Source organism: Meleagris gallopavo, chromosome 18 (assembly GCF_905368555.1).
Source record: "Meleagris gallopavo chromosome 18, MGAL_WU_HG_1.1, whole genome shotgun sequence".
Lineage (NCBI taxonomy): Eukaryota > Metazoa > Chordata > Aves > Galliformes > Phasianidae > Meleagris > Meleagris gallopavo.
The window spans coordinates 1-17,590 of NC_139421.1; the positions used below are offsets into that span (position 1 = coordinate 1).

Sequence of the window (17,590 nt, forward strand, 5' to 3'; positions counted from 1 at the left end):
CAAAAATCCCCCTTTTTTCCCAAAAATCCTGTTTTTCCCAAAATTTTCCCTTTTTTTCCCCAAAATCCTTTTTTTAAAAAAATTTTTTCTAAAAATTTTTTTTACCCAAAATCCCTTTTTCTACAAATATTTTTTCCAAAAAACCCCCTTTTTCCCCAAAAACCCCCTGTTTTTCCCAAAATTTTTTTTTCCACAAATATGTTTTTAAAAAAACCCCTTTTTTTTCCCCCCAAAAAATTATTTTTTAAAAAACCCCCCCTTTTTTCCCCAAAAATTTTTTTTAAAACCCAAAAACCCCCCCTTTTTTTTCCCCACAAATCCCTTTTTTTAAAAAAAAACCCCCCTTTTTCCCAACCCAATACCTTTTTTCCCAAAAAAACCCTTTTTTCTAACAAATACTGTTTTTAAAAAAATTTTTTTTCCCCAAAATCCCTGTTTTTAAAAAATTTTCCCTTTTTCCCCAAAAAAAATTGTTTTTAACAAAAATATTTTTTTTTCCCCCAAAATCCCTTTTTTAAACAAAAATCCCCCTTTTTCTCCACAAATTTTTTTTCCCAAAAAACCCCCCTTTTTCTAAAAATTTTTTTTACAGAAAAATCCCCCTTTTTTCCCCAAAAAATATTTTTTTTTTAAAAAAAAATTTTTTCTCCCCCAAATTGTTTTTAAAAAAACCCCCCTTTTCCCCCCCAAAAAATCCCTTTTTTTTACAAAAAACCCCCCTTTTTTCCCCCAAAATTTTTTTTTAAAAAATTTTTTCCCCAAAATTTTTAAAAAAAACCCTTTTTCTAAAAAAATATGTTTTTCCCCAAAAAAAAACCCTTTTTTCCCCAAAAATCCCTTGTTTTTACAAAAATCCCCCTTTTTTAAAAATACCTTTTTTTTAAAAAAAAACCCCTTTTTTCCCCAAAAACCTTTTTTTCCCAAAAACCCCCCCTTTTTTCCCCAAACCCCTGTTTTTAAACAAAAACCCCCCTTTTTCCCCCAAAAAATCCCTGTTTTTCCCGGGGAAAAATTTTTTTTCTAAAAATCCCTTTTTTTAAAAAAAAAACCCCCCTTTTTCCCCACAAATATTTTTTTAAAAAAAAAACCCCTTTTTTAAAAAAACCTTTTTTTTAAAAAATCCCCCTTTTTTAAAAAACCCCCTTTTTTACAAAAAAATTTTTTCTCCCACAAATATTTTTTTAAACCCAAAACCCCCTTTTTCCCCAAAATATTTTTTTTCCCAAAAAATCCCTTTTTTTTTCCCCCAAAAAACCCCTGTTTTTACAAAAAAAATTTTTTTTCCCAAAAAATTTTTTTTAAAACCCAAAAAATTTTTTTCCAAAAATTTTTTAAAAAAAATTTCCCCTTTTTTCCCCCAAATACCTGTTTTTAAAAAAACCCTTTTTTAAAAAAAACCCCTTTTTTTAAAAAAAAAAACCCCCCTTTTTTTCTCCAAAAAAATGTTTTTAAACAAAAATACCTTTTTTACAAATCCCTTTTTTTTCCGAAAAACCCCCTTTTTCCCCCCAAAAATTTTGTTTTTAAAAAAAAACCCCCCCTTTTTTAAAAAAAATTTTTTTTTACACAAAATTTTTTCCCCAAAACCCCTTTTTTAACAAAAATCCCCTTTTTTAAAAAAAACCCCGTTTTTCCAAAAATTTCCCCCTTTTTAAAAAACAAATCCCTGTTTTTAAAAAAAACCCCCCTTTTTCTCCAAAATGGTTTTTCAAAAAAATTTTTTTTCCAAAAACCCCCTGTTTTTACACAAAAACCCCCCTTTTCCCCTCAAATAGTTTTTAAAAAAAATTTTTTTCAAAAAACCCCCTTTTTTAAAAAAAAACCCCTTTTTAAAAACCCCCTTTTTTTTACAGGAAAATATTTTTTCCCCCCACAAATACTTTTTTTTAACCAAAAACCCCCCCTTTTTTAAAAAAAGGTATTTTGGGGGGAAAAAAAGGGGTATTTTGGGGTAAAAACAGGTTTTTGGGGGGAAAAAGGGGTTTTTTCGTTTTAAAAAAAATTTTTTTGGAAAAAAAAAGGGGTTTTTTTTTTTAAAAAAAAAAATTTTTTTTGGGGGAGAAAAAGGGGTATTTTTGTTTTAAAAAAGGTATTTGTGGGAAAAAAAGGGGTTTTTTTTGTTTAAAAACAGGTTTTTGGGGGGGAAAAAAAAGGGGTATTTTCGTGAAAAAAAGGGTATTTGTGGGGGGAAAAAAAAGGGGTTTTTTTTTTTAAAAAACGGGTATTTTGGGGGGAAAAAAGGGGTATTTTTTGGAAAAAAAGGTTTTTTTGGGGGGAAAAAAAGGGGTATTTTCGTGAAAAAACAGGTTTTTGTGGGGGGGAAAAAAGGGGTATTTTTTTTTAAAAAAAGGTATTTGTGGGGGGAAAAGGGGGGGGTTTTTTGGGAAAAAAACAGGTATTTTTGGGAGAAAAAGGGGTATTTTGGTTTAAAAAAAGGTTTTTTTTGGGGGGGAAAAAAAGGGGTTTTTTGGGGTAAAAACAGGTTTTTGGGGGAAAAAAAGGGGTATTTTCTTTTTAAAAACGGGTTTTTGTGGGGGGGAAAAAAGGGGTATTTTCGTTTAAAAAAAGGTTTTTGGGAGAAAAAGGGGTTTTTTCGTTTAAAAACGGGTATTTGGGGGAAAAAAAGGGGGGTTATTTTCGTGAAAAAAAAGGTTTTTTTTGGGGAAAAAAAAAGGGGTTTTTTTGTTTAAAAAAACGTTTTTTTGGGGGGAAAAAAGGGGTATTTTCGTGTAAAAACAGGTATTTGGGGGGAAAAAAAAGGGGTATTTTTGAAAAAAAACGGGTATTTGTGGGGGAAAAAGGGGTTTTTTTGTGAAAAAACAGGTTTTTGGGGGAGAAAAAGGGGTATTTTTTTGAAAAAAAGGTTTTTTTGGGGGGAAAAAAAGGGGTATTTTCGTGAAAAAAAAGGGTTTTTGGGGGAAAAAAAGGGGTATTTTCGTGAAAAAACGGGTTTTTTGGGGGGAAAAAAAGGGGTTTTTTTGGTGAAAAAAAAGGTATTTGTGGGGGAAAAAGGGGGTTTTTTCGTTTAAAAAAAGGTATTTTTGGGAAAAAAAGGGGTTTTTTGGTTTAAAAACAGGTATTTGGGGAAAAAAAAGGGTTTTTTTTTTTTTTCTTTTAAAAACAGGTATTTGGGGGAAAAAAAGGGGTTTTTTGGGAAAAAAAAGGTTTTTGGGGGGGGAAAAAGGGGTTTTTCGTTTTTAAAACAGGTTTTTGGGGGAAAAAAAGGGGTATTTTTTAAAAAAAAGGTATTTGTGGGGGAAAAAGGGGTTTTTTCTTTTTAAAAACAGGTATTTGGGGAAAAAAAGGGGTTTTTTGGTTTAAAAACAGGTTTTTGGGGGGAAAAAAAAGGGGTTTTTTCGAAAAAAAACAGGTATTTGTGGGAAAAAAAAGGGGTTTTTTGGGTAAAAACGGGTTTTTTGGGGGGGGGAAAAAAAGGGGTATTTTCGTGTAAAAACAGGTATTTTTTGGAGAAAAAAGGGTATTTTCGTTGTAAAAACAGGTATTTGTGGGAGAAAAGGGGTATTTTCGTGTAAAAACAGGTATTTGTGGGAGAAAAAGGGTATTTTGATGTAAAAAACAGGTATTTGTGGGGGAAAAAGGGGTATTTTCGTGTAAAAAAGGTATTTGTGGGAGAAAAAGGGGTATTTTGTGTTAAAAACAGGTTTTGGGAGAAAAAGGGGTATTTTCGTGTAAAAAAAAGGATTTGTGGGAGGAAAAAGGGGTATTTTCGTGTAAAAACAGGTATTTTGGGAGAAAAAGGGGTTTTTTGTGTAAAAACAGGTATTTCTGGGAGAAAAAAGGGGTATTTTGGTGTAAAAACAGGTATTTGTGGGAGAAAAAGGGGTTTTTTGTGTTAAAAAAGGTATTTGTGGGAGAAAAAGGGGTATTTTTTGGTATTTGTGGGAAAAAGGGGTATTTCGTGTAAAAACAGGTATTTGTGGGAGAAAAAGGGGTTTTTGTGTTAAAAACAGGTATTTGTGGGAGAAAAAGGGGTATTTTGTGTAAAAACAGGTATTTGTGGGAGAAAAAAAGGGGTATTTTCGTGTAAAAACAGGTATTTGTGGGAGAAAAAGGGGTATTTTCGTGTAAAAACAGGTATTTGTGGAGAAAAAAGGGGTATTTTGTGTAAAAACAGGTATTTGTGGGAGAAAAAGGGTATTTTCGTGTAAAAACAGGTATTTGTGGAGAAAAAGGGGTATTTTCGTGTAAAAACAGGTATTTGTGGGAGAAAAAGGGTATTTTCGTGTTAAAACAGGTATTTGTGGGAGAAAAAGGGTATTTTCGTGTAAAAACAGGTATTTGTGGGAAAAAAAGGGTATTTTCTGTTAAAAACAGGTACTTGTGGGAGAAAAAGGGGTATTTTTTGTGTAAAAACAGGTATTTGTGGGAGAAAAAGGGGTATTTTGGTTAAAAACAGGTATTTCTTGAGAAAAAGGGGTATTTTGTGTAAAAACAGGTATTTTTGGAGAAAAGGGGTTATTTTGTGTAAAAACAGGTATTTTGGAGAAAAAGGGTTATTTTCGTGTAAAAACAGGTATTTGTGGGAGAAAAAGGGGTATTTTTGTGTAAAAACAGGTATTTGTGGGAGAAAAAGGGTATTTTCGTGTAAAAACAGGTATTTGTGGAGAAAAAGGGGTATTTTCGTGTAAAAACAGGATTTGTGGAGGAAAAAGGGGTATTTTTTGGTGTAAAAACAGGTATTTGTGGGAGAAAAAGGGGTATTTTCGTGTAAAAACAGGTATTTGTGGGAGAAAAAGGGTATTTTCGTGTAAAAACAGGTATTTGTGGGAGAAAAAGGGGTATTTTGGTGTAAAAACAGGTATTTGTGGGAGAAAAAGGGGTATTTTCGTGTAAAAACAGGTATTTGTGGGAGAAAAAGGGGTATTTTGGTGTAAAAACAGGTATTTGTGGGAGAAAAAGGGGTATTTTCGGTGAAAAACAGGTATTTGTGTGAGAAAAAGGGGTATTTTCGTGTAAAAAACAGGTATTTGTGGGAGAAAAAGGGGTATTTCGGTGAAAAAAAGGTATTTGTGGGAGAAAAAGTGGGTATTTTCGTGAAAAAACAGGTATTTGTGGGAGAAAAAGGGTTTTGTGTAAAAACAGGTATTTGTGGGAAAAAGGGGTATTTTCGTGTAAAAACAGGTATTTGTGGGAGAAAAAGGGGTATTTTCGTGTAAAAACAGGTATTTGTGGGAGAAAAAGGGGTATTTTCGTGTAAAAACAGGTATTTGTGGGAGAAAAAGGGGTATTTTCGTGTAAAAACAGGTATTTGTGGGAGAAAAAGGGTATTTTGGTGTAAAAACAGGTATTTCATGGAGAAAAAGGGGTATTTTGGTGTAAAAACAGGTATTGGTGGGAAAAAGGGGTATTTTCGTGTAAAAACAGGTATTTGTGGAGAAAAGGGGTATTTTCGTGTAAAAACAGGTATTTGTGGGAGAAAAAGGGGTATTTTGGTGTAAAAACAGGTATTTGTGGGAGAAAAAGGGGTATTTTCGTGTAAAAACAGGTATTTGTGGGAGAAAAAGGGGTATTTTGGTGTAAAAACAGGTATTTCATGGAGAAAAAAGGGTATTTTGGTGTAAAAACAGGTATTGGTGGGAGAAAAAGGGGTATTTTCGTGTAAAAACAGGATTTGTGGGAAAAAGGGGTATTTTGGTGTAAAAACAGGTATTGGTGGGAGAAAAAGGGTATTTTGGTGTAAAAACAGGTATTTGTGGGGGAAAAAGGGTATTTTCGTGTAAAAACAGGTATTTGTGGGAGAAAAAGGGGTATTTTCGTGTAAAAACAGGTGTTTGTGGGAGAAAAGGGGTATTTTCGTGTAAAACCAGGTATTTGTGGGAGAAAAAGGGGTATTTTCGTGTAAAAACAGGTATTTGTGGGAGAAAAAGGGTATTTTTGTGTAAAAACAGGTATTTCTTGGAGAAAAAGGGTATTTTCGTGTAAAAACAGGTATTTCTTGTAAAAAAGGGGTATTTTCGTGTAAAAACAGGTATTTGTGGGAGAAAAAGGGGTATTTTCATGTAAAAACAGGTATTTGTGGGAGAAAAAGGGGTATTTTCGTGTAAAAACAGGTATTGGTGGGAGAAAAAGGGGTATTTTCGTGTAAAAACAGGTATTTGTGTGAGAAAAAGGGGTATTTTCGTGTAAAAAACAGGTATTTCTTGGAGAAAAAAAGGGGTATTTTCGTGTAAAAACAGGTATTTGTGGGAGAAAAAGGGGTATTTTCGGTGAAAAACAGGTATTTGTGGGAGAAAAAGGGTATTTTCGTGTAAAAACAGGTATTTGTGGGAGAAAAAAGGGGTATTTTCGTGTAAAAACAGGTATTTGTGGGAGAAAAAGGGGTATTTTCGTGTAAAAACAGGTATTTGTGGGAGAAAAAAGGGGTATTTTCGTGTAAAACCAGGTATTTGTGGAGAAAAAGGGGTATTTTCGTGTAAAACCAGGTATTTGTGGAGAAAAAGGGTTATTTTCGTGTAAAACCAGGTATTTGTGGGAGAAAAAGGGGTATTTTGGTGTAAAAACAGGTATTTGTGGGAGAAAAAGGGGTATTTTGGTGTAAAAACAGGTATTTGTGGGAGAAAAAGGGGTATTTTGGTGTAAAAACAGGTATTTGTGGGAGAAAAAGGGGTATTTTGGTGTAAAAACAGGTATTTGTGGGAGAAAAAGGGGTATTTTCGTGTAAAAACAGGTATTTGTGGGAGAAAAAGGGGTATTTTCGTGTAAAAACAGGTATTTGTGGGAGAAAAAGGGGTTATTTCGTGTAAAAACAGGTATTTGTGGGAAAAAGGGGTATTTTCGTGTAAAAACAGGTATTTGTGGGAGAAAAAGGGGTATTTTCGTGTAAAACCAGGTATTTGTGGAGAGAAAAGGGGTATTTTCGTGTAAAACCAGGTATTTGTGGGAGAAAAAGGGGTATTTTCGTGTAAAACCAGGTATTTGTGGAGAAAAAGGGGTATTTTCGTGTAAAACCAGGTATTTGTGGGAGAAAAAGGGGTATTTTCGTGTAAAACCAGGTATTTGTGGGAGAAAAAGGGGTATTTTCGTGTAAAACCAGGTATTTGTGGGAGAAAAAGGGGTATTTTCGTGTAAAACCAGGTATTTGTGGGAGAAAAAGGGGTATTTTCGTGTAAAAACCAGGTATTTGTGGGAGAAAAAGGGGTATTTTCGTGTAAAAACAGGTATTTGTGGGAGAAAAAGGGGTATTTTCGTGTAAAAACAGGTATTTGTGGGAGAAAAAGGGTATTTTCGTGTAAAAACAGGTATTTGTGGAGAAAAAGGGGTATTTTGGTGTAAAAAGAGGTATTTGTGGGAGAAAAAGGGTTATTTTGGTGTAAAAACAGGTATTTGTGGGAGAAAAAGGGGTATTTTGGTGTAAAAACAGGTATTTGTGGGAGAAAAAGGGGTATTTTGGTGTAAAAACAGGTACTTGTGGAGAAAAAGGGGTATTTTCGTGTAAAAACAGGTACTTGTGGGAGAAAAAGGGGTATTTTGGTGTAAAAACAGGTACTTGTGGGAGAAAAAGGGGTATTTTCGTGTAAAAACAGGTACTTGTGGGAGAAAAAGGGGTATTTTCGGTTAAAAAACAGGTACTTGTGGGAGAAAAAGGGGTATTTTCGGTTAAAAACAGGTATTTGTGGGAGAAAAAGGGTATTTTCGGTTAAAAACAGGTATTTGTGGGAGAAAAAGGGGTATTTTCGTGTAAAAACAGGTATTTGTGGGAGAAAAAGGGGTATTTTCGGTTAAAAACAGGTATTTGTGGGAGAAAAAGGGGTATTTTCGGTTAAAAACAGGTATTTGTGGGAGAAAAAGGGGTATTTTGGTGTAAAAACAGGTATTTGTGGGAGAAAAAGGGGTATTTTCATGTTAAAAAACAGGTATTTGTGGGAGAAAAAGGGGTATTTTCGTGTAAAAACAGGTATTTGTGGGAGAAAAAGGGTTATTTTCGTGTAAAAACAGGTATTTGTGGGAGAAAAAGGGGTATTTTCGTGTAAAAACAGGTATTTGTGGGAGAAAAAGGGGTATTTTCGTGTAAAAACAGGTATTTGTGGGAGAAAAAGGGGCATTTTCGTGTAAAAACAGGTATTTGTGGGAGAAAAAGGGGTATTTTCGTGTAAAAACAGGTATTTGTGGGAGAAAAAGGGGTATTTTTGTTGAAAAACAGGTATTTGTGGGAGAAAAAGGGGTATTTTTGTTGAAAAACAGGTATTTGTGGGAGAAAAAGGGGTATTTTTGTGTAAAAACAGGTATTTGTGGGAGAAAAAGGGGTATTTTCGTGTAAAAACAGGTATTTGTGGGAGAAAAAGGGGTATTTTCGTGTAAAAACAGGTATTTGTGGGAGAAAAAGGGGTATTTTTGTTGAAAAACAGGTATTTGTGGGAGAAAAAGGGGTTATTTTGTTGAAAAACAGGTATTTGTGGGAGAAAAAGGGGTATTTTCGTGTTAAAAACAGGTATTTGTGGGAGAAAAAGGGGTATTTTGGTGAAAAACAGGTATTTGTGGGAGAAAAAGGGGTATTTTCGTGTAAAAACAGGTATTTGTGGGAGAAAAAGGGGTATTTTGGTGTAAAAACAGGTATTTGTGGGAGAAAAAGGGGTATTTTGGTGTAAAAACAGGTATTGGTGGGAGAAAAAGGGGTATTTTCGTGTAAAAACAGGGATTTCTTGGAGAGCAAGTGTTATTTTGGTGTGAAAACAGGTATTTGTGTGTGATAAATTGTTATTTATAGGTAAAAACTTCCATTTGTGGGAGAAAAAGCCATTTTGGGGGGGCTTTTTGAGAACCTTTGCCTTGTCAGTCAGTCTCAGTCTGCGATTTTTGGCCAGGCTGTTCCTCAAGAGAGTAACAGTAAGTATTAAATAGGGTGAGATTTACTTTCCTTTGAGTTCCCTACAGTGTACACGTTTTCTTGTGAATGCATCCCATGAGCTCCTTTTTTTAAGGCTTTGTGAGAAACAGATCATGTTTAATTTGTTCTGGTTTTTTTTTTTTCAATTATATGGCTTTTTGTCCCAGAAATACCTGTTTTCTCCCCTAAAATGTCCCTTTTTCTCCCAGAAATACCCATTTTCTCCCCAAACGTGGCTTTTTCTCCTGCAAGTACCCACTTTTTCCCTCAACTATATGGCTTTTTCTCCTCCAAATACCCGTTTTTACCACTAAATATCCCTTTTTCTCCCACAAATACGTTTTTTTCCCCAAAATACAGCTTTTTCTCCCAGAAATACCTGTTCTCTTTCCCAAAACACGACTTTTTCTCCCAGATACACTTTTTTTTTTACTCAAAAAATACAGCTTTTTCTCCCGCAAATACCCGTTTTTTCCTCAAACATGTGGCTTTTTCCACACAAATACCCGCTGTCTCCCCCAAACATGTCATTTTTTATCCTGCAAATACCTGTTTTCACCCCAAATACCCCTTTTTCTCCCAGAAATACCTGTTTTCACCCCAAATACCCCTTTTTCTCCCACAAATACCTGTTTTCACCCCAAATACCCCTTTTTCTCCCACAAATACCTGTTTTCACCCCAAATACCCCTTTTTCTCCCACAAATACCTGTTTTTACACGAAAATACCCCTTTTTCTCCCACAAATCCCTGTTTTTACACCAAAATACCCCTTTTTCTCCCACAAATACCTGTTTTCACCCCCAAATACCCCTTTTTCTCCCAGAAACACCTGTTTTCACCCCCAAATACCCCTTTTTCTCCCACAAATACCTGTTTTTACACAATAATACCCCTTTTTCTCCCACAAATACCTGTTTTTACACGAAAATACCCCTTTTTCTCCCACAAATACCTGTTTTTACACGAAAATACCCCTTTTTCTCCCACAAATACCTGTTTTCACCCCCAAATACCCCTTTTTCACCCCCAAATACCTGTTTTCACCCCAAATACCCTTTTTCTCCCAGAAACACCTGTTTTCACCCCAAATACCCCTTTTTCTCCCACAAATACCTGTTTTTACACAATAATACCCCTTTTTCTCCCACAAATACCTGTTTTTACACGAAAATACCCCTTTTTCTCCCACAAATACCTGTTTTTACACGAAAATACCCCTTTTTTCTCCACAAATACCTGTTTTTACACCAAAATACCCCTTTTTCTCCCACAAATACCTGTTTTCACCCCCAAATACCCCTTTTTCTCCCACAAATACCTGTTTTCACCCCCAAATACCCCTTTTTCTCCCACAAATACCTGTTTTCACACCCCAAATACCCCTTTTTCACCCCCAAATACCTGTTTTCACCCCAAATACCCCTTTTTCTCCCAGAAACACCTGTTTTCACCCCAAATACCCCTTTTTCTCCCACAAATACCTGTTTTTACACGAAAATACCCTTTTTCTCCCACAAATACCTGTTTTTACACCAAAATACCCCTTTTTCTCCCACAAATACCTGTTTTTACACGAAAATACCCCTTTTTCTCCCACAAATACCTGTTTTTACACGAAAATACCCCTTTTTCTCCCACAAATACCTGTTTTTACACGAAAATACCCCTTTTTCTCCCACAAATACCTGTTTTTACACGAAAATACCCCTTTTTCTCCCACAAATACCTGTTTTTACACGAAAATACCCCTTTTTCTCCCACAAATACCTGTTTTTACACGAAAATACCCCTTTTTCTCCCACAAATACCTGTTTTTACACGAAAATACCCCTTTTTCTCCCACAAATACCTGTTTTTACACGAAAATACCCCTTTTTCTCCCACAAATACCTGTTTTTACACGAAAATACCCCTTTTTCTCCCACAAATACCTGTTTTTACACGAAAATACCCCTTTTTCTCCCACAAATACCTGTTTTTACACGAAAATACCCCTTTTTCTCCCACAAATACCTGTTTTTACACGAAAATACCCCTTTTTCTCCCACAAATACCTGTTTTTACACGAAAATACCCCTTTTTCTCCCACAAATACCTGTTTTTACACGAAAATACCCCTTTTTCTCCCACAAATACCTGTTTTTTACACGAAAATACCCCTTTTTCTCCCACAAATACCTGTTTTTACACGAAAATACCCCTTTTTCTCCCACAAATACCTGTTTTTACACCAAAATACCCCTTTTTCTCCCACAAATACCTGTTTTCACCCCAAATACCCCTTTTTCTCCCAGAAATACTTGTTTTTACCCCAAATACCCCTTTTTCTCCCAGAAACACCTGTTTTCACCCCTAAATACCCCTTTTTCTCCCAGAAATTCCTCTCCGCAAAAATACAACTTTTTCTCCCCGATACACCTGTTTTTTACTCGAAAAATATGGCTTTCCCTCCCAGAAATACCTGTTTTTACCCAAAGATATGCCTTTTTCCCCCAACTTCGTCACGCTGTTGGGAACTAGAGCTGCAGAGCTATTCAATGCACGTCGGGGGACGGCAGGAAGAGGGGTGGAGATTTGACTGCCATAAAGATTAGGAAACGAACAGCATCTCCAGACAATTGGGATCAAGATACCTGGGGCGGCGTTGAGTACAGTGGCCCCAGAAGAGGCCAATTCTTGGCTTTCTATCACGTCCTTTCATACAGAAAGGGCCGTAGGACCCCAAGGGTGGTCAGTCACGATGTGCACTGAGAACAATGCCTCGGGATCCGTTACCACTGACAAATTTGTAAGGGAGATACGGGAGAGAACCGGACGAAATAGGAACAGAATGGCTGTTATCACTACGCTTGAGTGGTGCAGACCGGATTGTGCTCGGTGAGGATGAAGCAAACTGCCGCTGTGGTCTGGGAGTGTCGTTCAGGTCCCGATGCACCTCTATCACCAGCCATGTAGTGCATCAGGCTGGGAAAATAGACCCCATGGAGAGAGGTGAGCCCCCTGCAACCCATTCGAACCCTAAGTGAGCTTCCCACAGTCATCAGAAACCTGCCTGCATACAAGCAGTGCACAAACATGGGGCTAGTGATGTTCCGTTACCTGCTCTGCATATCTCACAGCACTTAAACGGCTGATTAGACAAAACCCCAGCAATCCTTAAACCCCATCGAGCTGAAAAAATGAGATCAGAAGAGACTCAAAACGTGATTTATTACACGATAAGGGTGCACAGAAAGCCCTTAACTCTGCATGGTTGGAATCAGTGCATGGCGCTCTTAACTGCAGACAAACCAAGCTCACGAAATGGGACGATGGAGGTGCATACAAACCAAGTTCGGAGCTTCACGTTGGAGATTGTGATGCAAGAACCATGAAAGAAGGAACAGAGGCTCAACCAGAAGGTAGTGAGCTTAAAAAGATTTGCTAATAAGATCTGGAGAATGAAGAACCTCCTTATGGAAAAGGACATGAGCTCCGGGCATTCCCGCAATGGCAACGCTTGGTCAGCCAACCAGCATTCTCCTGGAGCTGATTGAAGCATTCCAGAAGTGAGGGAGCAGTTAAAGAAATAGGTGTATATCAGTCCTTCCATCATCATATCAGACAAAGGGAGAGAACCCCTTCATCTCCCTTATAGAAGGGAAAAAGGGCATCGTAAGGACAAACAGCAGATACAGCTGCTCTAATCCAGTTTGGGGTCCCCCCAAAAAAGGGTGAAGCTCACGGCCCTGAAATAAAGAAGGAATTACGTACGCCATTCCAAGGGCTCACCCCATCCTCCAAAGGAAGCAGTCTCCAGGAGCAGATGCTGCCCTTACAGCTCCCACTCCTTAAATGTAGTCAGGGTACTCCCATAAAAGGAGGAGATCGCAGCCCTGAAATAAAGGGGGAACCACTTACCCCTTTCCCAAGGACTGATGCTCACCCACCCATGGGAGGCAGTCTCTAGAGGTAAATGCTGCCCTTACAGCTGCCAGCACTTATGTGTGATCAGGACGACCCAAAAACGGGGGAGATCACGGCCCTAAGATAAAGAAGGGATCACCCACCCTTTCCCAAGGACCAGACCTCACCACGCGCTCTAAAGGAGACAGCTGCTAGAGAAACGTAACACCTTTAAGGCTGCCAGCCCTTAAATGGGGTCAGGATATCCCAAAAAAAAGGAGAGATTGCAACCCTGAAATAAAGAAGGAATCACACCCCATTCCAAGGGCTCACCCTACACTCTAAAGGAAGCAGCCTCCAGGTACAGCAGCTGCTCCTTCTCCTGCCAGCCCTTAAACGTGGTCAGGAGCCCCCCAGAAAGGGAGATCGCAATCCAGCAATAAATAAGGAATCAATTACCCCATTCCAAAAACAAACACTCACCCCACACCCCAAAGCAAGCAGTCTCCAGGTAGAGATGCCCTTACAGTTTCCAGCCCGTGAAAGCAGTCGGGATCCCCAAAAAGGAAAAGATGACAGCCCTACAACTAAGCAAGACTCACTCGCCCATTCAAAAGGCCAGAACTCACATCAACACTCCTAAAGAGGCAGGTAGAGATGCTGCCCTTATGGTTCCCATCCCTTAAATGTGGTCAGGGAGGGTTGGAGCCAGGCTCAGCCCTATCCGGTCCCAGGGTGAATTGCTTCCACCTGTGCTCACAGGGCCGGCTACACTCCTCACCAGGTGCTCAATCACTGCTTTAGGCTGTGACCTCACAGTTCCCATATAGGCACGAAGCACAAAAAAAGACTAATAACAAGCAGGCAGTTGGATCTGCCTGCCCGGCAATGCAGGGAGGTTTGTCAGTGGATGAACAACGATGGGACACACGTTTGATGGGAAAATCAAAGGAGAGAAGCTGCAGTGGGGATGAAAGACAAAGTGTCCTTTGAAGCAGGGGACGCCCTGCTGGTGCTGCCTATTGCATCCTCTGGGACACGGGGGCATGGAGGGGACACGAGAACATGGAGGGGGACAGAGGAACGAGGAGGGGACACAGGAACAAGGAGGGGACACAGGAACGAGGAGGGGACACGGTGACATGGGGGACACGGTGCTGAGCTTGTTCTTTCTCTGTTTTTTTTTTTTTTGTGGTTCGCTGTCTCTCTAGGGTCAGATAGTAATAGAGCACTTTAAGGGAGGTTCTGCTTCTTGTTTACAGGGATTATGGTGACACTGGGGTGATGTTGGGGAGTGATGTTGGGGGTGATGGAGGTTCACTGGGGTTTAACATCAAGGGGTGATGCTGTTGCAGAGGTGGGAAGGGATGTTGGAGGGTGATGTCGGGGTATCGCTGGGGGGTAACATCAGGGAGTGTCGCTGAGGGATGATAACACTGGGAGTGATGCTGGGGTATTGGTGGGGTTTAATGTCAAGGAGTGCTGCTTGAGGGGAGATACTGGAGTGACAGTGGTGCTGGAGGGATGTTGGGGGTGCTATGAAGCAGTGACAATTGTTAGGAGGTGATGATGTTGCGGTGACACTAGGGTGATGTTAGGGAGTGATGTGGTATCACCGGGGGGTGACCTCAGGTAGTGATGTTGGGGGGTTGCACTGGGGTGACGTTGGGGTGACCTTGGATGATAATAGGGAGTAAATCTGGGGGGGTGATGGTATCACTCAGGGCTTTCAACAGGGAGTGATACTGGAGGCTGACACTAGGGGGCGATACTGGAGTGATGTCAGGATATTACCGGGGGGTGACATTGTTGGGGTGAGGCTGCGGGATGATGCTAGAGTGACATCAGGGGTGATATTTATTGCTGGGGAGTGATGTTGGGGTATCTCTAGGGGATGACATCACAGAGTGACACTGTTCAGGGGCTACTGAAAGGTGATACTGCCATGAGACGGGGGTGACACTTTCGGGTTGTCATGGGAGTGATGTTGGTGGGTGATATTGGGTATCACTTGGGGGGGACATTGTGAGGGGGTGGCACGGGGGTGATATGAGGCAAGATTGTGGGGGGTGATGTTGGGGTGTCCCTTCAGGGTGACATGGGGTCACGTTGTGAGGGTGGCACTGGGGGGGGGGGTGGCATTGTTGGGTGGTGATGGGGGATCACTGGGGTTGATATCAAGGAGTGATGCTGGGGTGATGTTGGGGTATTGCTGGGCGGTGTCGTTGTTGGGGTGATGCTGGAGGTGACCTGGCTGCCTGTCCCCACAGCCCCAGTGAAGCACCAGAGACGCTGGGTGACAACACGGTGACATAGAGCATCCCCATGCACTACAGGGCGGGGATGGTGGCCACCTGGTGAGGTGTGAGAACACCCCTGGACTCCCCTGCACCCCACAGTCCCCAAAGGGGTTCCTGGAATTGGGAACACCCCTGTGACCCACATGGACTCCCCTCATCCCTCCAAGCTCGGCATCTCCACCTCATACCTTAACTTCATCTCAAGACAGACCTGCGTTGCTGTGGCACCGCTACCAGGTGCAGCCCCCCACAGCCCCCTGCCTCACTGATCTCGCAGACTTCCCTCACTGGCCCCTAGCCCCGCTGATCCCACTTAAAATCATAGAATTGCTCAGGTTGGAAAAGACCCTTGTCCTGTCACCAGTGAGAATAGACCAACCCCGCTCCCACTGCAATCACCTTTCAGGTATTTGGAGGGAGCAATCAGATCTTCCCTCACCCTCTTCTTCCTCGGTCTAAACAACTCCATTTCCTTCAGTCGCTCCTCACAGGGCGTATTCTCTAAGCCTGAAGGGCTTGTGAAACAAGCCTTGTTGCCTTCCTTTGGACCTGTCCCAGCAGCTCAATATCCCTTCTGCCCAAAACTGAACACTCAAGGTGAGGCCTCACCAATGTCGAGTACAGGGCCAGGATGACTTCCCTAGTTCTGCTCATCCTTTCTGACCGGCTCATATTCAGCCCACTGTCCATCAGCACACCAAGGTCCCTTTCCATCACGCAGCTTTTTCCAGCCACTCCTCCCAAAGCCTGTAGGGTTGCCTGGGGTTGTTGTGACCAAAATGCAGGACCTGACGCTTGGCCCTATTGAAACTCATGCAGTTTGCCTCAGCCCATTGATCCAGTCTGCCCAGCTGCCTCTGTAGTGCCTTTCTACCCTCTGGCAGATCAACACCCAGCTTGGTGTCGTCTGTGAACTTATTGAGGGTGCACTCAGTCCCCTCATCAAGATCATCGATGAAGGTGTTAAATAGCAGCAGCCCCAATACTGAGCCTGGGGGGCACCACCTGTGACTGGCTGCCAACTGGATTTAACTCCATTGAGCGCAACTCTTACTTGATTTACCCCACTAATCTCACAGTTCCTCCCCACAATTCCCCTCACCTCCACCCCCCCCGTTCCTTTTCCCCAAATTCTGTTCCAGGTGCAGACAGTGCTGCCCTCCACCCCAACCTCACTGCCTTCATTCTCACTGCCCCACATAATGCCCCTTGACCTGGCGTGGTCGCCCCACATCTGCGGGGTGAGCCCAACAGCGCTGCCCCACAGCTTCTCATGGTGCCCATCCCGCACTGTAAAGCTGGGCTGGGGAGGGGTGGTGGGTCTGGGGGTCACTATGGGGTGTGGGAATCGATGTGGGGGATGGGGTGCTATGGGGTCATACAGGTCACACTCACCAGCACTACTGCAGCGGTCCCTGCCTGCGGAACATCACCGTGAGGCTGTGGAAGCTGCTCATGCAGGATGATGTAGTTGTATCCTCCACCTCCTGCTGGAATGTGTGGGGCAGCTGAGAACCTGGTAGCCCCCAATCCCCACAATCGGCCCCACACCTCAGCCCCAATCCCTGCATCCGGCCCCAAACCCCCCACCTCAGCCTCAAACCTGTCTCCAAACCCAAGGTCCAGATGGATCCTCTGCCCTACAACCTGAAGTCTGGGCCCCGTGCCCCAAACCCTGCATTCTGGCTCCTGGGCTCCACACCACGTCCTGAACCCCAATTCCATCCCCGGGTTCAGATTCGGGTTTCAGGAGGGGGGGGAGAAGGGGGCAGGGGGATGGATGCGGGTGTGGAGTCCGGGTTTGGTGCTTGGGGCCCGGAAATGGGGTGGGGGAAAAAAGGTGCGGGGCGTGAGGAACGAGGGGGGCGTTTTGGGGCCGGATTTTGAGTCACACCCCACCGGAATGAGGGGCCATAACAAGGACAAAGTATCACGCATGCGCAAGTTCCAGCACAGAAGTACGCATGCACCATCTCCAGCAGACGACTACGCATGCGCAGATTTTGGCACAGAATTACGCATGCGCCGGTTCAGACACAGCAGTACGCATGCGCCAGTTTCGGCACAACAATACGCATGCGCCAGTTTCGGCACTGCACTACGCATGCGCTCTTATCGGTATTTCACTTGTTTTACGTTTAAAGGCCAGCGTGTAAATACTTCAGTATTTGGTTACCTAAAGTTGTGAACCGCGGTGCACCACTGAGCACTACAGATCAGCGGGGGAAGGGGGAGGGATTGAGGGGGCCAGCGCGCACACTGCGCTCCAGGAGCTCCTCTGATCCCCCACCGCCTCCCAAAGCCGCTACCACCGCTTCCGCCCCTCGTCACGGCGCGGTGCAGTTCCGCACTTTGGCCGCGCGGTGGCAGTAGAGACCGCGGAAAGGGCTTCTCCTGTGGGTCCTGTTCTGATTTGAAGCGAACACAAAGTTAAACGGGGGGTTGGGAAGAAAAGAAAAAGAAGAACAAGAAAAAGAAGAAGAAGAAAAAAAAAGAAAAAGAAGAAGAAGAAGAAAAAAAGAAGAAGAAGAGAAAAAAAAAAAAGAAGAAGAAGAAG

The 17,590-nt window shown here is 41.5% G+C and overlaps 1 protein-coding gene and 2 long non-coding RNA genes across 3 annotated transcripts; 2 read left to right on the forward strand and 1 right to left on the reverse strand.

The window, feature by feature from the left end:
• The first annotated feature begins 4,695 nt into the window (after nucleotides 1–4,695).
• LOC146543142 (uncharacterized) lies at nucleotides 4,696–5,624 on the forward strand. The gene is made up of 3 exons (XR_014887106.1): nucleotides 4,696–4,942; nucleotides 5,025–5,066; nucleotides 5,425–5,624. It is a non-coding gene; the product is annotated as an uncharacterized LOC146543142 (long non-coding RNA).
• Nucleotides 5,625–7,273: 1,649 nt separating this feature from the next.
• Nucleotides 7,274–11,343, forward strand: LOC146543143 (uncharacterized). Its single transcript, XM_085238937.1, has 2 exons — nucleotides 7,274–8,449; nucleotides 8,490–11,343. The coding sequence occupies exon 2, from the start codon at nucleotides 9,036–9,038 to the stop codon at nucleotides 11,202–11,204; it is 2,169 nt and encodes a 722-aa protein (XP_085095063.1). The 5' UTR covers nucleotides 7,274–8,449; nucleotides 8,490–9,035; the 3' UTR covers nucleotides 11,205–11,343.
• A 696-nt stretch (nucleotides 11,344–12,039) lies between these two features.
• LOC104913617 (uncharacterized) lies at nucleotides 12,040–17,587 on the reverse strand. Its single transcript, XR_002120501.2, has 2 exons — nucleotides 16,429–17,587; nucleotides 12,040–12,723 (listed from the first exon to the last, which is right to left on the reverse strand). It is a non-coding gene; the product is annotated as an uncharacterized LOC104913617 (long non-coding RNA).
• Between the last annotated feature and the right edge of the window lie 3 nt (nucleotides 17,588–17,590).

Bases quoted from the DNA above. Each gene is read 5' to 3' on its own strand.
- LOC146543143 (XM_085238937.1), top strand. From the start codon at position 9,036: ATGTCCCTTTTTCTCCCAGAAATACCCATTTTCTCCCCAAACGTGGCT.